Source organism: Alligator mississippiensis, chromosome 4 (assembly GCF_030867095.1).
Source record: "Alligator mississippiensis isolate rAllMis1 chromosome 4, rAllMis1, whole genome shotgun sequence".
NCBI classification, from domain to species: domain Eukaryota; kingdom Metazoa; phylum Chordata; order Crocodylia; family Alligatoridae; genus Alligator; species Alligator mississippiensis.
Window position 1 is genome coordinate 133,192,661 of NC_081827.1, and position 14,936 is coordinate 133,207,596.

The window sequence follows — 14,936 nt, forward strand, 5'->3', positions numbered from 1 at the left end:
ATTCCAATTACACTGACTATTGTATCAGATCTTTAGCTGATCCATATCAATGAATCAAACCTGATTCACACCAGTTGAGGCGCTGGCCCATAACTCTATACATAATATATTCATAGTGTGATTTTTTTTTTCCTCCCCCCCCTCCCCCCCCTCCCCCCCCCCCCCAAAAAAAACCAAACCAACCCAACAACTCTACAGCAGGGGTGGGAAAGATATGACCTGTGGGCTGCTTCCAGCCTGCCAGGCCATTCTATCTAGCCCGTGGGGCCCCTAAAAAAATTAGAAAATATTTATCTGCTCTTGGCTGCCTGTCAAAGATGACAGGGATCAGGGGGAGCTGGCAGCAGTAGCCCAGCCCTGCCCACACCTGCTAATTCCTTGCTTCCTGCCCCTGTCCTGCTCCAGCACCATGTGGCTCCTGGCTGCATGGCTGGACTGGGGAGCACAGGGCGCTGCTGGTATGGAGGTGTGTGTGCATGCAGAGGGAGAGACCACCCACTCCCCACATATCCACACACACACCCCCACATGCTCCCTCTCTCCACGTACCCACAGTCCCCCACAAACCTATACCCACCTCCCCACAGTATGCAAGCATAAGACTTAGTTTTAAGCCCAGCACTAGAGAAGGTGCGGAGACAGGGCTGCAGAGAGCCCAGTGATAACAGAAGTCTGAATTAGACCAAGACCTCATTACGGGGACAACATTGATATACCATCTGTGAGGCATGGGTTGTAGTAAAAAAGTGGTTTTTGAGCCATGCATCTAGCTCATCAGGCCTGGGGTGTCTCTCAAGGCACCTACTTAGAGTGGGACCCAGCAAAGGTTCTAAGAACTCACAGGGTTTAGTGGGGTCTATCAGGACCATGACTGCGCAGCAACTAGAGGGCAGCCTCCCTATCTCTTATCTAAACCAACAAGATATGGCAGATGAGGCTAGAAGGCACCCACAGGGTGAAGCTGGCATGGTCACGGAGCCCTAGGGGCATCACGGCCATCCCTGGGTACCCCACACTGTGACAGCATGTAAACCAGGGCAAAAATATTTTTTTAAAATCAAATTAATGAATGTTTTAGATGTTCACTTTTTAGAATATAATTTGGTATTTTTCTGGTTCCAAGATGGCAAAACCTCTTGCTGAAAGCAGTACTTCTGGGGGCAAGGGGAGCAATGTCTGGTGGCAAAGGTCAGGGGTTAGGGGGTGGGACTTCAGGTGCCAAGATGGCAACCAGGTGGCAGGGCACCTGTCAAGGGGTGGGGCTACCCATGCAGCCCTCGACAGCTTGCCATAACTTGGTAAGCATCCTCCTGCCTGAAATAATTGCCTGCCTGTTCTACAGCTTCCTAAAATTGTAGGCTGCCTGGATTTTATATCACTTTGTCCTGCTTGGATAGATAAAAGTAATCTTTTCCTGACACTGTCTTCTTCCACTAGAGGATCTTATCATTGGGAGTCAGTGGGAATTGCTCATATCCAAAAGAAGAATCCCTGAGGAGTTGTGATGTGTAAAGGGAAAACCAGCACTCTCTTCCCTGTCTCCTTGTCTAGTGTACATATCAGGTCATGTACTAAAACAAAATGGTGCATATGACAGCATAAGCAAGTGACTAGAGCATTGTTCAGCATTAAGCAGTTAGTTTGTCCATATGCAGGAAGACCACCAACAGCTTAGAAAGCTGTGATATCATTTCAAATCTGTGATTTGGTTCCTTCTTCCTGAATCTGGTTTGTTCGTGTTAATTATGGAGACAGTAGAACCCAGATCATTCATACTCAGGCAGTTCTTGGATGATGAAGTTCTGCTACAATGCAACAGTAGTTTGACAACTACTGATTGAAAGCATCCGTTTATCCCCATTAACATTTCTTGAGAAGCATTCCCAGTATGAGATGGCATCCTCTTTGGAATATTAGTTAATGTTAAGCCTCAGGGAAGAGAAATCTCCCACTCATTTAGAAAGGATCATCAAAGAGCAAGAGAGTGCTCTTGGTTGTAGTCAGTACTTTTTGTCATTCTGCTCTACAAGAGGATGATGGAAAACATTCCAAAGTTAATTGCTGAACCAGAAGAGTATGCAAAGAGTGCTTGTTTTATTCACTACATTAATCATACCTCACATATTACTCATAACAGTAAATGTGTCCAGAGACATTTATCTGCCAATTTTCAAGTGATTGTAAATTGAGTGCATCTGTTCAAGCCAGCCAAAATCAACCATATTAGATTATTTGTGTGTGTAAGGGGGATTCAAATAAGGAGTATTTTGCATCTTGAAAAAATGTCATTAAATGAACAAGAGGGAGGAAGAGAGTAGGGAGAGAGGGAGTAATATTTTTTTCTTCTGATTTGTTTATGCATTTGTGACTAGTGGGCTGTACTCTCACTAGACTGACATGACACTTTTATTTTCTTGATAATAAGGCCAGACCTCCCTAGCTGCTAGGTCCCTTTACTACATATTATTGTATCTGTCTATGCACTGTGAAAATGAGTGGTGGTTGGTAACAGATGCCAAGTTCAGCTTCCCCTGTTGCTCTGCTCTCAGCCAGCAATCAAAATATTTGTCCTCTTGTAGGTGTGACTTCCTCAAAAGGCCAACCAATCTTAATGCCTGTTGGAGCAAAACATCCTCAATGTAATAATTCTCCAGTGCTAAAATTTTTCTCCGCTTGCTACATCCAATATTGAACTCTGCTGGCTCTGTTGACATCATGGAAACTAATGTTTTCAGTATCAAGGTGGTGGGGGAAGCAAAGTGTTCCCCAAAGCTCAGTTGGTGCGTGTGGTTGAAGATAGCTCCTTTGGTAGAAGAAAAGTGGTTGAGTTGACCACTTAAAACAGGGGTGGGCAATTATTTTGGGCAGAGGGCCGCTTAGCGAGTTTTGGCAAGCTGTCAAGGGCCACATGGGTAACCCTGCCCCTTGACAGGTGCTCCGCCCCTGGTTGCCATTTTGAGACTGGAAGTCCCGCCCCTAACCTCTGACCCTTGCCACCGGAAGTCCCTCCCCTTGTCCCTAGAAGTACTCAGCCCTTGGGCCAGGACTCTGCCAGGTCGTGCTGTCCCCGGGGCTGGCCAGGAGCTTCCCCTGGGCTCCGCGCAGCTGCTCCTGTCACAGCCTCTCCGTCCATCCTGGGGCCAGGAAGTGAGCTGCTGCTGGGCCCCTGCAGAGCAGGGGGGCTCAGGCCTTCCTCCTGGGCTGGCAGCACGCACTGGAGCCTCCCATGGGCGGGGCAGCTGGGCCGTTGCTGGCCCACGCCTCAGGCATGGGATGGAATTTTTGTGCTGCCTCCCCACGCCTTGGGTCACGTCTCCACCGGGTCGTGCCACCCCCAGCAGACCCAGGTGGCCCCCGTGCTGCCCCCAGGGCCGGACAGGGGGGTTGGGAGCCAGCAACAGCTGAGTGGTGCCCAGGGGCCAGTGCCAGCGGGGCCCAGAGCAGGGTGGCAGGAGCCTGGGGCGCAGCTGGCTGGGTTCTATGGAGCTCGGCCAGGTTGCCCCAGCATGGAGAGAGGGGAGCCACCATGCTCTGGGCCCCACCAGTGCTGGCTCCCGCACACCCCCTTGCTCCCAGCCCCCCACCCCAGTCCCGTGGCCAGATGGAGACCAGCGTGCCTCCTGACCCCATCTTACCTGAGGTTCCTGCTCTGGCACGGACGGGAACAGTCTCTCAGTCTCTCTGCTGGGGGGGGGGAGGGGGCGGGGCAAGGCAGGCCCTGCTCTTCTAGGAGCCTGCTGTGGCTTCCATTGGGTCCTACTGCCCCTGGCTCCTGTCACTTTTGACAAGAACCAGAGGCAAATAAATATTAATTTGTAAAACATTTCTAGGGGCCCTGCGGGCCGGCCAGTATGGCCTGGTTATGGCTGGCCAGTATGGCCATATTTTGCCCAACCCTGACTTAAAACATATTAAGAATCCAAGTACAATATTACAGTAGAAAGATATTTGTTTCCTACATGGTGCAATATTTAAACAGAGTTAAGACTTAAAACCCTGGACTGTATTTATACCCCTCAGGGAAGGTGGGGTTCAGGCTCTGGAACAATAGCATAGGCATGTACAAGTGTAATTGAAAACATCCAATAGCCCAATTTTGCTACTGATAGTGTAGACTGAGGTGCATTTCTTACCATGGGACCCTATGATTACAGCTCAGATCCAGCCCTTCTTGTCAAGGCAAAAAACCTTGTTTACTGCCTTGTTAGCCTTAAGAGAGGCATAGTTGCCTCCAGCTTTACCCTCTACATCTCAGAAATATGTCCTTGTTCCATTGTACCAGACTACACTGCAGTGTGACCTCAGGGAAATCAACAATAGAGCTTTGAAGAACAACACTTCCTAACTTAGTAGTAAAACAAGGACCAGGGGGGTGGAGGTGTGCTGTGGTACTTTCAGTTCTCTAAAGATTTTTTCCATCAGATATTCTAGGGGTGAACTCCATCTGATTGACCCACTGTTGGTTTCTAAGCAGTGCTACAAATCTTAATTGCTATTCTGTGCTCGTGCACGGAAATGCCAGCAACATCAGTGGGAGTTTGGCATGTTGAATAAGCACATGAGAAATATGCGCTGCAGTTTAGGAAGGGGAATTCTGCTTCCCAGTTTCAAACAAGCTGTGAGGCCTTTTCCCAAGTACAGGAAAACAAGAAGAGAAGTACAGTGATATAAAGATCTCCTGTTGTGCCTGTTAGGATTGAGAGGTAAGACTATTTAGAGTGAGTGCATCTACATGAAATGCTTTGTCACCATAGTGACAAGCTACAGCGATGTAGCTCATTACTGCGACGATTAATAGCAACACATAAAGGGTGCACAGGGGTGCACGTACACCCCCTGAGAGAGGTGGTGCACCCCCTGACAGGCCATGCTCCCCGCTTAGGTAACAAGCAGGGGGGGCAGGCAGGAGCACCGGCTGGGGAGTGTGAGCGCCTGGATGAAGTGCTGCGGCCACTTCCAAGAGTGGTGTGGCTGCTTCTGGGAGCAGCACGGCCACTTCCCAGTCAGCGAGATTGGCTGCGGTGGGGACCCCTCCCCCGGTCGCCAAGATTGGCCGTGGTGGGGACCCGCCTCCCCATTGCCCCTGCTCACTTATTGGTCGCTGGGGTGGTATTATGTGACCCACCCCGACTAAGGTGGCACCAGTTGCCCATGGCAACGATGTAACATCAGCAAGTATGAACCATGATTGCTAACGCTACAGCACAGTAGCAATGAGCTACTGCACAGGAGCTTGTTCCTACTGCTTGTTGCTACTACTCAGTAGCATCAGAAATGACCCATGCAGCACTGCAACTGCGCAGTAATGGCTATTACTGCATAGTCATTTAGTACGTGCCTAAGCATAAAAACTACACAGTAACAATTGCACAGTCGGGCATGTGTACATGTGCACAATAAGCACAATAATTGTATGCCCTTCTAGTAATCATAATTGGTTCTCATAGTATTCTTTTTATCCGCTGATCTTAAAGAAGATTTTAGAGTTAAATGTCATTATCTTCACTTTACACATGGGGAAGCTGAGGCACAGAGAAGTTTAGCAACTTGTAATGCTAGTAACAATGATTGGATTCAGCTAGGGACACATGGTTTGGGTAAACCATGAGAGATGAGCATGAGACAAACCTGGACAAATTACTGTATGGCATGCTCACAAATGAGCCATCTGTGCTAACATGTTGCAAATTAGGACATGCATCTGGGACTCTGCAGGAATTGTATCAGCAATGGTGGGAGAGAGCTGACATTACAGGGGGGTTTGTGGCAAACCCTCTCCTAGTCCTTTGTGGGTTACCTGTGTCAGTGGCGTTTGAGACATTTGGAAGTGAGTGCTTGGAAATCTCCAAGTTTAACTGTGAACTGCTAAAATCGTCCCTAAATTCACCTAAAATCCTCCTCCCAAGAGGAAGACAGCACCATTTTCAAACTAATATCAACAGCCTGGATGCATTCCCACTTCATCAACTTAATATACCATATGCCAACAATTGCCAGATCTCACGGATGTATCTGGCTTCTTGCCACAGAGTATGTGTTGCATTGCTGCTCCTCAGCAGCATCAATGAGCAAATGCAAATCTTGCTGCATCAGTAATGCACCAAAAGGCAGATATGGGTATTTGTGAGGCATAACACTTAATGGACCTGTGAGATATGTGTTTGCATGATCATGGTGACCTGCCTGCAAGACAAAGCAGTCCAGCCGACAAATAGTTTTTGCTTATCTCTGGTTTATGGACCACTGGTTCTAGTTACAGTAAACAGGCTTAGGACTGGGGGTGGATGTGGGATGACCAGCAGTGATGGAAGAATTTCAGGAAGAGAAAGGGCATTTTCCTGGAAAGCTGAATGAAACTAGCCCCAGAAAGGTAGAGGGATATGAAATATGAGGAGGTTGCTCCTGTTCATGGAGAAGCACATGAACAATATGTGCCACCCTGCCCACTGCTGCCACTCTGTTGCAGATTTGTTTGGTATGAGAAAATTCACTGTTGATGCTGCTGTGCAACAGATTTGTATCACCATAGAAAGGGTATTATTCTCAACAGATGTCCTAAGTTTCATGAGGATACTGATGGCTTTGCAGGCATGAGGTTCCTCAAATGCATTACTATGATAGATAGGGCGCTGTTCCTATTCTCTACAGTCTCTGTCTGCACCTCAGAATTCATGTTCCAGAATCTGCCATGAACTGTGACTCAATACTGGCATCTCCTGACAAAATCTGGTCTGGCTGTAGTATAGTGTGCGCCCTTGAGCTGTGATTAAAGTCCTTCTTTCACCTGGAGTCACACCTGAAGTCCTTGGTCTTAGACCAGCAGTCTAAGGCCATCATGCATGTGGGCCCCCACAATTATCTGGGATCCTGAGGTGTCATGATTCATCTATGATTCTCCTTGAAGGCTTGCTGGACTTTTGCCTCTCCCCAAGAAACCAAAAAGGTTAAGAATGTCTGCTTTGATCTAGCAGCCTCCAGGCATCTTTCATGGTATTGATAACTTAGAGGAAAGCAGTATAGATAGGTTTCCAGTCTTTCTCACACACAGTATTTGAGCAGAAATGGGCAGAATCTGGCCACAAGCCAGAATTTAAAGTGGGAGGTAGCATCCAGTTACTGTGACCCTGGAGCATTACACATCAGAAAGGTAAAAAGGAAGGGAGTTGGTGAACCTTTTTGCTAAATCAGGAAGTGGACAGACCAAAGCTAACACTGCCCATTTGAAAATACGATAAAGTTGCCACTGTTGGATTGAGGTTATACTGTATGTCTTCTAGGGCTTACCTCATGTTTTTGCAACTTATTTAAATTGAGGCTGTTTGAATTCCCCTAGGTTAATCACTTCAGGTATCCATGGTCTTAGAAAAACAGGAAAAGGGTATAAAATGGTATTGAATTATTAGGCAAAGATCTTCCTTCCGGTAACTAGGGAGCGAGTTGATAGTCTGCGAGTTAATTGTCATTGCTTCACTTTTGTCCTCAGAACCAAATTCTTTGAGTTAGGAGACATGTTTAATCATATCAGGGCCCATTCTGAGCCCGTATGTATTTCAGGACTGTTTTTTGGCCTGACCCTGTAGCCATTACTCATTTAAGGAAGACTTACTCACTTGAAGAAGACTATGTAGAATCCCCTTAAACTTTACAGGACTGTAAAGTGTCATTGGTGAGTGTAATGGCTGTAACTTACCACTAATAGTAACTTGTAGAGTTTTGGAACAGGCATGCCAAATTTAGGCAGCTGAAAAAAATTTGGATGATTAGCAGTCATACCCAGTGTGAGCTGATGTTGATCACCTGGCTTTTCCCTCTAGACAGACCTTAGTGAAGTGTGAGGTCTCAGCTTTGTCCACCATCAGTTCTGATCAGAGCAGAAAACCTCTGGAAAAACTGAAGGTCTCTAAGGAACTGCTGCTTGTCAAAAAGGTGAAAATTATGTTTAAAAAAAGACTAGAGAAATGCATCAGCAGAACTTATGGTTGGAATTGATCCCCACTTTACTTGTACCTCTACCTCTCTTGATGCCTAATATTCATGAATGCTAAATATCACCTTTTTTTTCTTTTACCTGAGCATTGATTTTTCCTGTAGCTAGGGTATGAAAATAAACTTTGGAGGTTGAGTGCATGGAAACGAATGGATCTGGGTTAATTATGGTGTAGTAAACTTAATGGTACTGTTGTTTTATGTACAGAATAAGACTGTGAGCTTTCAACTTTTATATTGTCAGAATTCATAAGAAAAGAGACGAGTTTCCAGATTTTCTTTTCTTTGTTGTAAAGTCTAAAAGCATTCTTGTGATTTTGGTAAATGTAATCTAATGAAACAATATTTTAGTATTAAATTACACATTTCATTTTGATTCCTGAAGTATACTGATTTATTGGTAAAGGAATCAAATAACCACATTTATAAGTACATATCTGAATAATCCACGGAATAATATTACTGATCTCATAGTAAAGTTCTTAAGTTTTCTGTATATAGGGCTCATATTCTCATTAAAATTTATGAACCTACGTTTAAAAAAAATTATGATTTTGGATTCTTCATTCTTAGGTGACCACTCTGAGCCCTTGCTATTCTTTTCATATATTAGTCAATAAACAGCTGAATTGTGCAATAAATTCAGACCACCCCATATGTGCAAAGTAATTATCACACAATTAAAAATGACTATCCAGCTATAAAAAAGCCACCCAGCTATAATGTTAGTGCTTGACAATGTGTAACAACCCTATAGCTGGTTTCTATCCAATGTTAATTTGAATGTGTAGCAGGGCCCTGAGACATTTTAAAGATTTATAGAAACATCCTACACCTTCTGGAAATGAATATCCTTTAAGTTATTTTAAGTTGGGCATCAAAAATTCCTAGATGCTTTTAAAAATTCAGGCCAGAGGTCTCTGGAAATGGACATGCCATTTATCTTGGAAGTAATATATGGTCAGTTAATAGCTTATTTCTTAACTTTGGTTTGCAGCATCCATAATGGAGTAATAGCTGTTTTCCAGCGTAAAGGGCTACCAGACCATGAGCTTTACAACCTCAATGAAGGAGTCAGGTGAGTGACATGATTGAGGAGACACACTGTTGTTAGCCTGCACTCTGCTGAAGCCTTCCACAGCAAGGTTTTGTTTCTGCAGTTGTTTGTGCTGCCACTGATAAAGAAGAGATTTTGTTGGCTCTTACTGGATAGCTGTAGGTGACATCACAATACGCAGGTCTGTAAAAGAGTAATAACAAATTATTATTTCCTCTCGGTCAGAAGAATACATTGGAGAAATCATACTAGGAATGGAAAAGATTTATAGTGTCTTTAGCTCAGCCCTTAGCTACTTCAGGATTGGTCTTGAGAGTATATTTTCTATTACTCACTCATGAATTAATCATTGTGCAATCACATAAGAGAAAGATGAAATGCGCTCAAATAGCTAAGTGTAGTCCAGTAATGACTAAGGAAGTAAGGGGGTATAACTATCTATGAATGGTTATCTGTGGATAGCTATCTACTGTCCAGGAGTAATGGATTAAACCTGAGAGAGAGAGAATTCAGGTCCTACCCTTAGTTGCACTGTACAGTTTTATACCACTCTGCCGTTGCACTCCTCCTTGCAGCTGCTTATTCTAAGAGAGACTCCAAGATCTCTCCCAGAATAAAGGAATCCTTGGGACATATAGAGCTCCCATTGCTGCTCCTAGTGCCGCCCACTTCCCAGTCCAGGGGATGTAACTATGGAAAATAGGCCTAGCTTGGCCACCTCCGTTTGCAAAATGACTCTGGGAGGCCACTGGCAGCTGTCAGATCTTAGACCATGCACAAAACAGTATCAAAGAAACACAAGGATAGTTTAAAGTCACCATTGCTCTTGTATTCTCCTGAATCGCACCAAATGCTGCTCAACTACAGCACAGGTTATGAGAAAGAGACTGAATATCAGCAAAAAGTTCTGACCAGTAAGAGTACTAGACTGGAACAGTTTCCCAAGAAATACAATGGCAGCTTCATTACTTGAGTCCAAACTTGTTCCAACAATGTTTTTGAGAATGGACTGCATCAAACAGTCTTGTCCTAGGGGTTGTCAACTGAGGTTTCGCATACCCTGAGGGGTACTTGGAAAAGGCCCTAGGGGTTAAAGTAGGGGCAGGGATGGAGCACTACCCCCCACCACCCTGTGCTGCCGCCTCCCAGGAGCAGGGCCAGGGTTGGGGGGAGGTGAGGGCAGCAGTATCCCTCTGCTGGCCACACAGGCGCTGCCAGGCTGGCCGGACATGGGGAGCTTGCGCGCGACCACTGCCGCCACCCATCACCCCATGCTACCGCTGCTCCACATCTGGCCGCACACGCCCCCCTGCTCTGTGTCCAGCTGGCAGGGGTACACTTATTAAAAAAAGGTTGAAAACCGCAGCCATAGAGGATGGACACTCTCAAAGAATTCATAGGTCACTTCTAATTTTAATTTCTCTAATTTCATCTTGTTTACTAATTATCTCCATTGTACCTTGGTAGTAGTCACCAGCTTAATGGCACAGCTGTGTAAAACAGTCTACTGAGCCCAATCCCGCTTTGTTTACTCAAGTAAATAATTTATAGAAGCTTAAGCCAGACACATTTGACTCATCATCTTTGTTGTATTAAAAAATAAACAATTTCTCCAGCTGGGGAAAAATAACTGGTGCAAACATGTGGCCCTTCAGTCAGAGCTGTCAGTTAGTGTGATCCATCAGTCATTTTCATTCAGTAATCAGGATAATAGATGTTTAGTTACTGCAACCCCAATTAAGTTCTTCCAGCTTTATACCTATGTCTGAGAATTGCGACGCAAGGCAGAAGCTTCCTGGTCCATTGTGTTCACATCAAGACTTGGCATGTTGAGTAGGGAAGGAAAACTGACTGTATCATAGAGACAAATCCTGTCTGAACCTGTTCACAGTCATATGGATGAGATTTGGGAACTACAGCCAAATTAGCATTTGTTTATTTGTGTGTAAACCCAGTGCTAGTCCCTTGTTGTTCAGTGGTTGAATCCTTGCCTACCCCACAGAAAACCTGGGTTCAATTCCCAGATGTTTATACAAATACAGCCATGGAGGCACCAAATGTTTGGACTTAGTCTGGCCTTTGGATTTGGTTTTGGTGGCCTAAAAGGAGAATAGAAGGTTGGGCAGCCTCTTCCAAACAAACAAACAAACAAACAAAACAACCCTCCCCCCCCCCCAAAAAAAACAAAACAAAACCAAAAACTGTTGTCTAGGCACATGCATCAAAGGTCTAGATGACTTCTCATGCATACACCATGATCTGGAATGATCAACAGTTGCCAAATCTAGTACTAATGTTAGTAAACTTACTTCAGATATAATCCAATGTATACAAAGCAGAATTAGGTTTATGATTTGCTTTTCATCGTAATATTAGCAGACTGACTACCAATAAGGTTTTTATTATTTGATCATGCAATATGAGTCTATTCTTTTTAATCTGTTTAATGATATAGCTGATTTGTGGTTATGTCTTTACATCATTAATTTTTGTTCTGTTCTGGGGAAGGATTAATGCTGATTACTCATATCTGAGCTATTGGGACATAGTGTGAAATCTGAACTAGAAACTAGTGGCATAAACAACACATCAGAAGTGTGAAACTTGTGGTGGAAAAAAAGAAAAGGTTTTCACTCTGCACACTGTTCCAGAGTTGGAAGTTCTAGCTAGGGCAGCATCCTTGGGGCTATAAAGTTTCAGAAATTGTTCCTACAGCTGGAACAGAGAAAAAATTAAAATCTAAAATTTAAATTAAAAATTAAAGTACACTTCAAGAAATGTGTAGACCTTTCTTTTGTGGGGCTGAATTGTCCATTAAGGTACCAGCTTGTTTTGGGAATGCATCAGACCTTAACTCTGTGGGCATTCCAGGAGACACAGTGTTTCAGGTATGCAGAACTTGCCTGGCCATTATACAACCCCTAAAGAAGGTGCAATGACTATGAGAAGAGGAGAAACCTTGGCATCCTCCTCTGCTCTGGGGAGGCTAGCAGGATTAGCTTTGTGTAGTCCACAGGTATGACTTAAGGAGAGGTTGTGCCTGACTTCTGCATGGAATGAACCATCTCCGTGCATCTCCTTCCAGTGTCCAGGTGCAGTCTGTTTTGTGGAACTTGTTACTGGGAATGGTCCATAGCTTAGTCTTTCCTAGAGAGTTCATTCCCACAAGCATGGATTGTCAGAAAACACAGTTCTTTCCTGTTGTAAATATTCTTACTTAAATTGATTCAGAGGCCATAAATCCTTGTCTCAGTTAGAGGCTTGTTTCCTCCTAAGCTCTTAATTAACGTGAGTTGTCCTCTCATTGTCACTAACAGCTGTCCTCCTTCTCATTGATTGCTAGTTGTGTTAATAAATTTCCTTCATAGATGTCCAAATGCTGTTGTAAGGGGATTATAGATTCAAGGGCTGTGCAGGAGGAAGATTTTTGTCAAAAGGAAGCAATTGTACATAAGTCCTGTTACTTAACAGGTTTAGAAATACTTAGTCGCGCTCTCTCCTGTACTGTACACTTTACAAATTAAACTACATTTTATCATTGCACATATCAGTAAGCACTTTTTAAATTCTCACAATGATTTAAAATCCAAACCTTCCCCCCCCATCCTAGTTTAGTTAAGCACATGAAGGATTAGTTGCATGCCTGGTTCCTAAACCCATGTTCTAAACTTTTATTGATTTAGCAGTATCTAAAGGTTTGGGCTGATATATAATTTTCAAGTGAAACAACTATAAATTTATCCTCTTCTAACTCAGACATTGATTATCTCTTCCCTACAAAGAAAGAAACAAAAATCTCTTTATTAAGTAGAAATTGAGGTTGGAAAAATTTAGCTCAAGTGCTTAACTTTTTCACATTTAGAGGGCAGTAAAAGAAGTTATTTCATAGTCTTACCTAGTGCAGGTTTCACTACTGGTCACTGTAATTACATCATGAAACATCCATGCAGTATCGTAGGCCAGATTTTAATATGGATAATTTAAATTATTTAATATGAATAAAGTTACTTATATTCTTAGCATGTGTGTGAGAGAGAGAAGCAGAAGCTAGAGGATATATGAGTTATTTTTTAAGATTCCTTTAGTTGGACATCATTTTGAAGCCATTATTTACACAACCCAAAAATTAAGGAAGAAGTAGAAGGAAGAGGAAACAGTGAGGAAGCAGGATATCCAGTATGGAGGATGACCTGTATTTATAGCTGCTGGCTGCAAACAAAGCAAATTTCAATGACATTTCCTCATTTACTGCAAGATTCTAAACTCGATAAAAGAAGTGTACTTTTGGAATGTCTCATAATCTAGTAGCTAATAAAGTAAAAGTCAGATGTGAGCATAATCTAGAATTTCATCCAAAGTAGTATTTTAAGAGTTAATGTTCAAATCAAGCAGAGGAGAAGGAACACAAAGGTGTGAAAGTCAGGAGCTTTTCAATATATTTCATATGAATCTGTATCAGTGTCTTAATTTATAAAGTCATTAAACAGACAGTGTAGATTTAAAACCTAAAAGACACAAGCTCAAGATGAGTGCAAAATGTCTGTCAACAACACTGGAGTTTGTTTAAAACTCAGGGGTCATGTCTGAACAGAAATCTCATTTAGATTTGTCATAATGTCACCCCAGTGCCATTTGCAAAAGTACGTGTATTCAGGCATACTGATTCAATAATGACCGCTCCTCATGGCCAAATGGATTTCATGCTAGGAGCTTTTTGAAGGGAAAAAAAAAGGCAAAAAGAAAAATCCATTTTACCCTACTATATCTTTGGATCCAGTTTTGCTTTGCATTATTTTTAGTGAGTCTGAGTACTGAGAACATAGCTTATGTGCTAATGTGGCCCAGGGGCCTCAGCATTTTTGTAATAATTAAGCCAGTAATAAAATACCCATATTATTAAAGATTTACAGAGAAGGAAATATTAACAATGCTGTCAGTTCTGACTCTGCCCTGTAAACAGAGAGGCTAATGCATCTGTAATGCTACTTCATGTGTGATGTGTTCCACTGCCTGTATATTACAAGACAGATACTGCTTAGTTTTATTTCTTTCTGATTTGAACTAATGCAAAGTACCAGGATTTGGGTTTATCAGAGGATTAGTGCTCTCATGTGGAGAACACCATTTTATAATCAGTGATTAGCCATTAAATCTAACAAAGGTACACCTATGTATTAGCTATTTACAAACCACCTATTAGAGTCAGCAAGGAAGCTGGGACTTTCAAAGTACTTTAAAATAGGGGTGCACCCATGAAGATTTTCTTGGCCGATACCAATGGATGATTATTAACCAGCCATATTGGCAGATGCCAATCCAATAGTGAATTTAGAGCAATGGAGCCAGGCGGATTGGAGAGCAGCATCCAGCCGATAAGTTTGTGATGGGGAATGGGTGTGGGGAGGGAGAAGGTGTGGGGGAAAAGATCGAGGCCCTCAAATCAAGGGAAGGAGTAGGGCAGGGGCAGGGTCTGCCTAGCCAGGGCAATGAATGCAACCCTGGGAGCGGGACAGAGCCGCAGGTGGCTTATTTGGGGGGTGCAGGAGCAGTGGGGCAGCTCCCTGCCCCTGTGCACACCCCCAGGGTAGGCATGGGGGGCATGTGCCTCCTGGATTTGTGCATTTGAGGGGGGCTGCCTGCTGCAGTGTAGGCCTCTTCCCAGCAGGGGGCTGGGCCAGGGCTGTGCTCAGGGCACGTGGGGGCATAATGGGCTCAGCTGTGTGGGGCAGACAGCAGTGACAGCAGCACTAGGAGGCTTGGTAGGCTATGGCCACCCCAAAATTCCCCATATCCACCCCTCCCAGCACTGCCATTGCTGCCTCCCCCCACCCCACACCCTCCCAGACAAGCCACCCACAGCTCTACCACGCCCTGGGGTTGCATTCACTACCTC

At 44.0% G+C, this 14,936-nt stretch overlaps 1 protein-coding gene across 11 annotated transcripts in view; it reads left to right on the forward strand.

Moving 5' to 3' along the window:
- Positions 1-14,936, forward strand: part of PRR5 (proline rich 5) — a 175,182-nt gene that overhangs the window by 75,310 nt on the left and 84,936 nt on the right. For 10 of the 11 annotated variants that reach the window (XR_009461857.1, XM_006258311.4, XM_019493173.2 and 7 more), the window contains one exon: positions 8,984-9,064. The exons of the other annotated variant lie outside the window; for it this stretch is intronic. Coding sequence is in view for 8 of the 10 variants with exons in the window: in XM_006258311.4 (XP_006258373.2) it covers positions 8,984-9,064 (81 nt within the window). In the remaining 2 variants the exon portion in view is untranslated. The remainder of the gene's footprint in view (positions 1-8,983; positions 9,065-14,936) is intronic. 11 annotated transcript variants of the gene reach the window in all.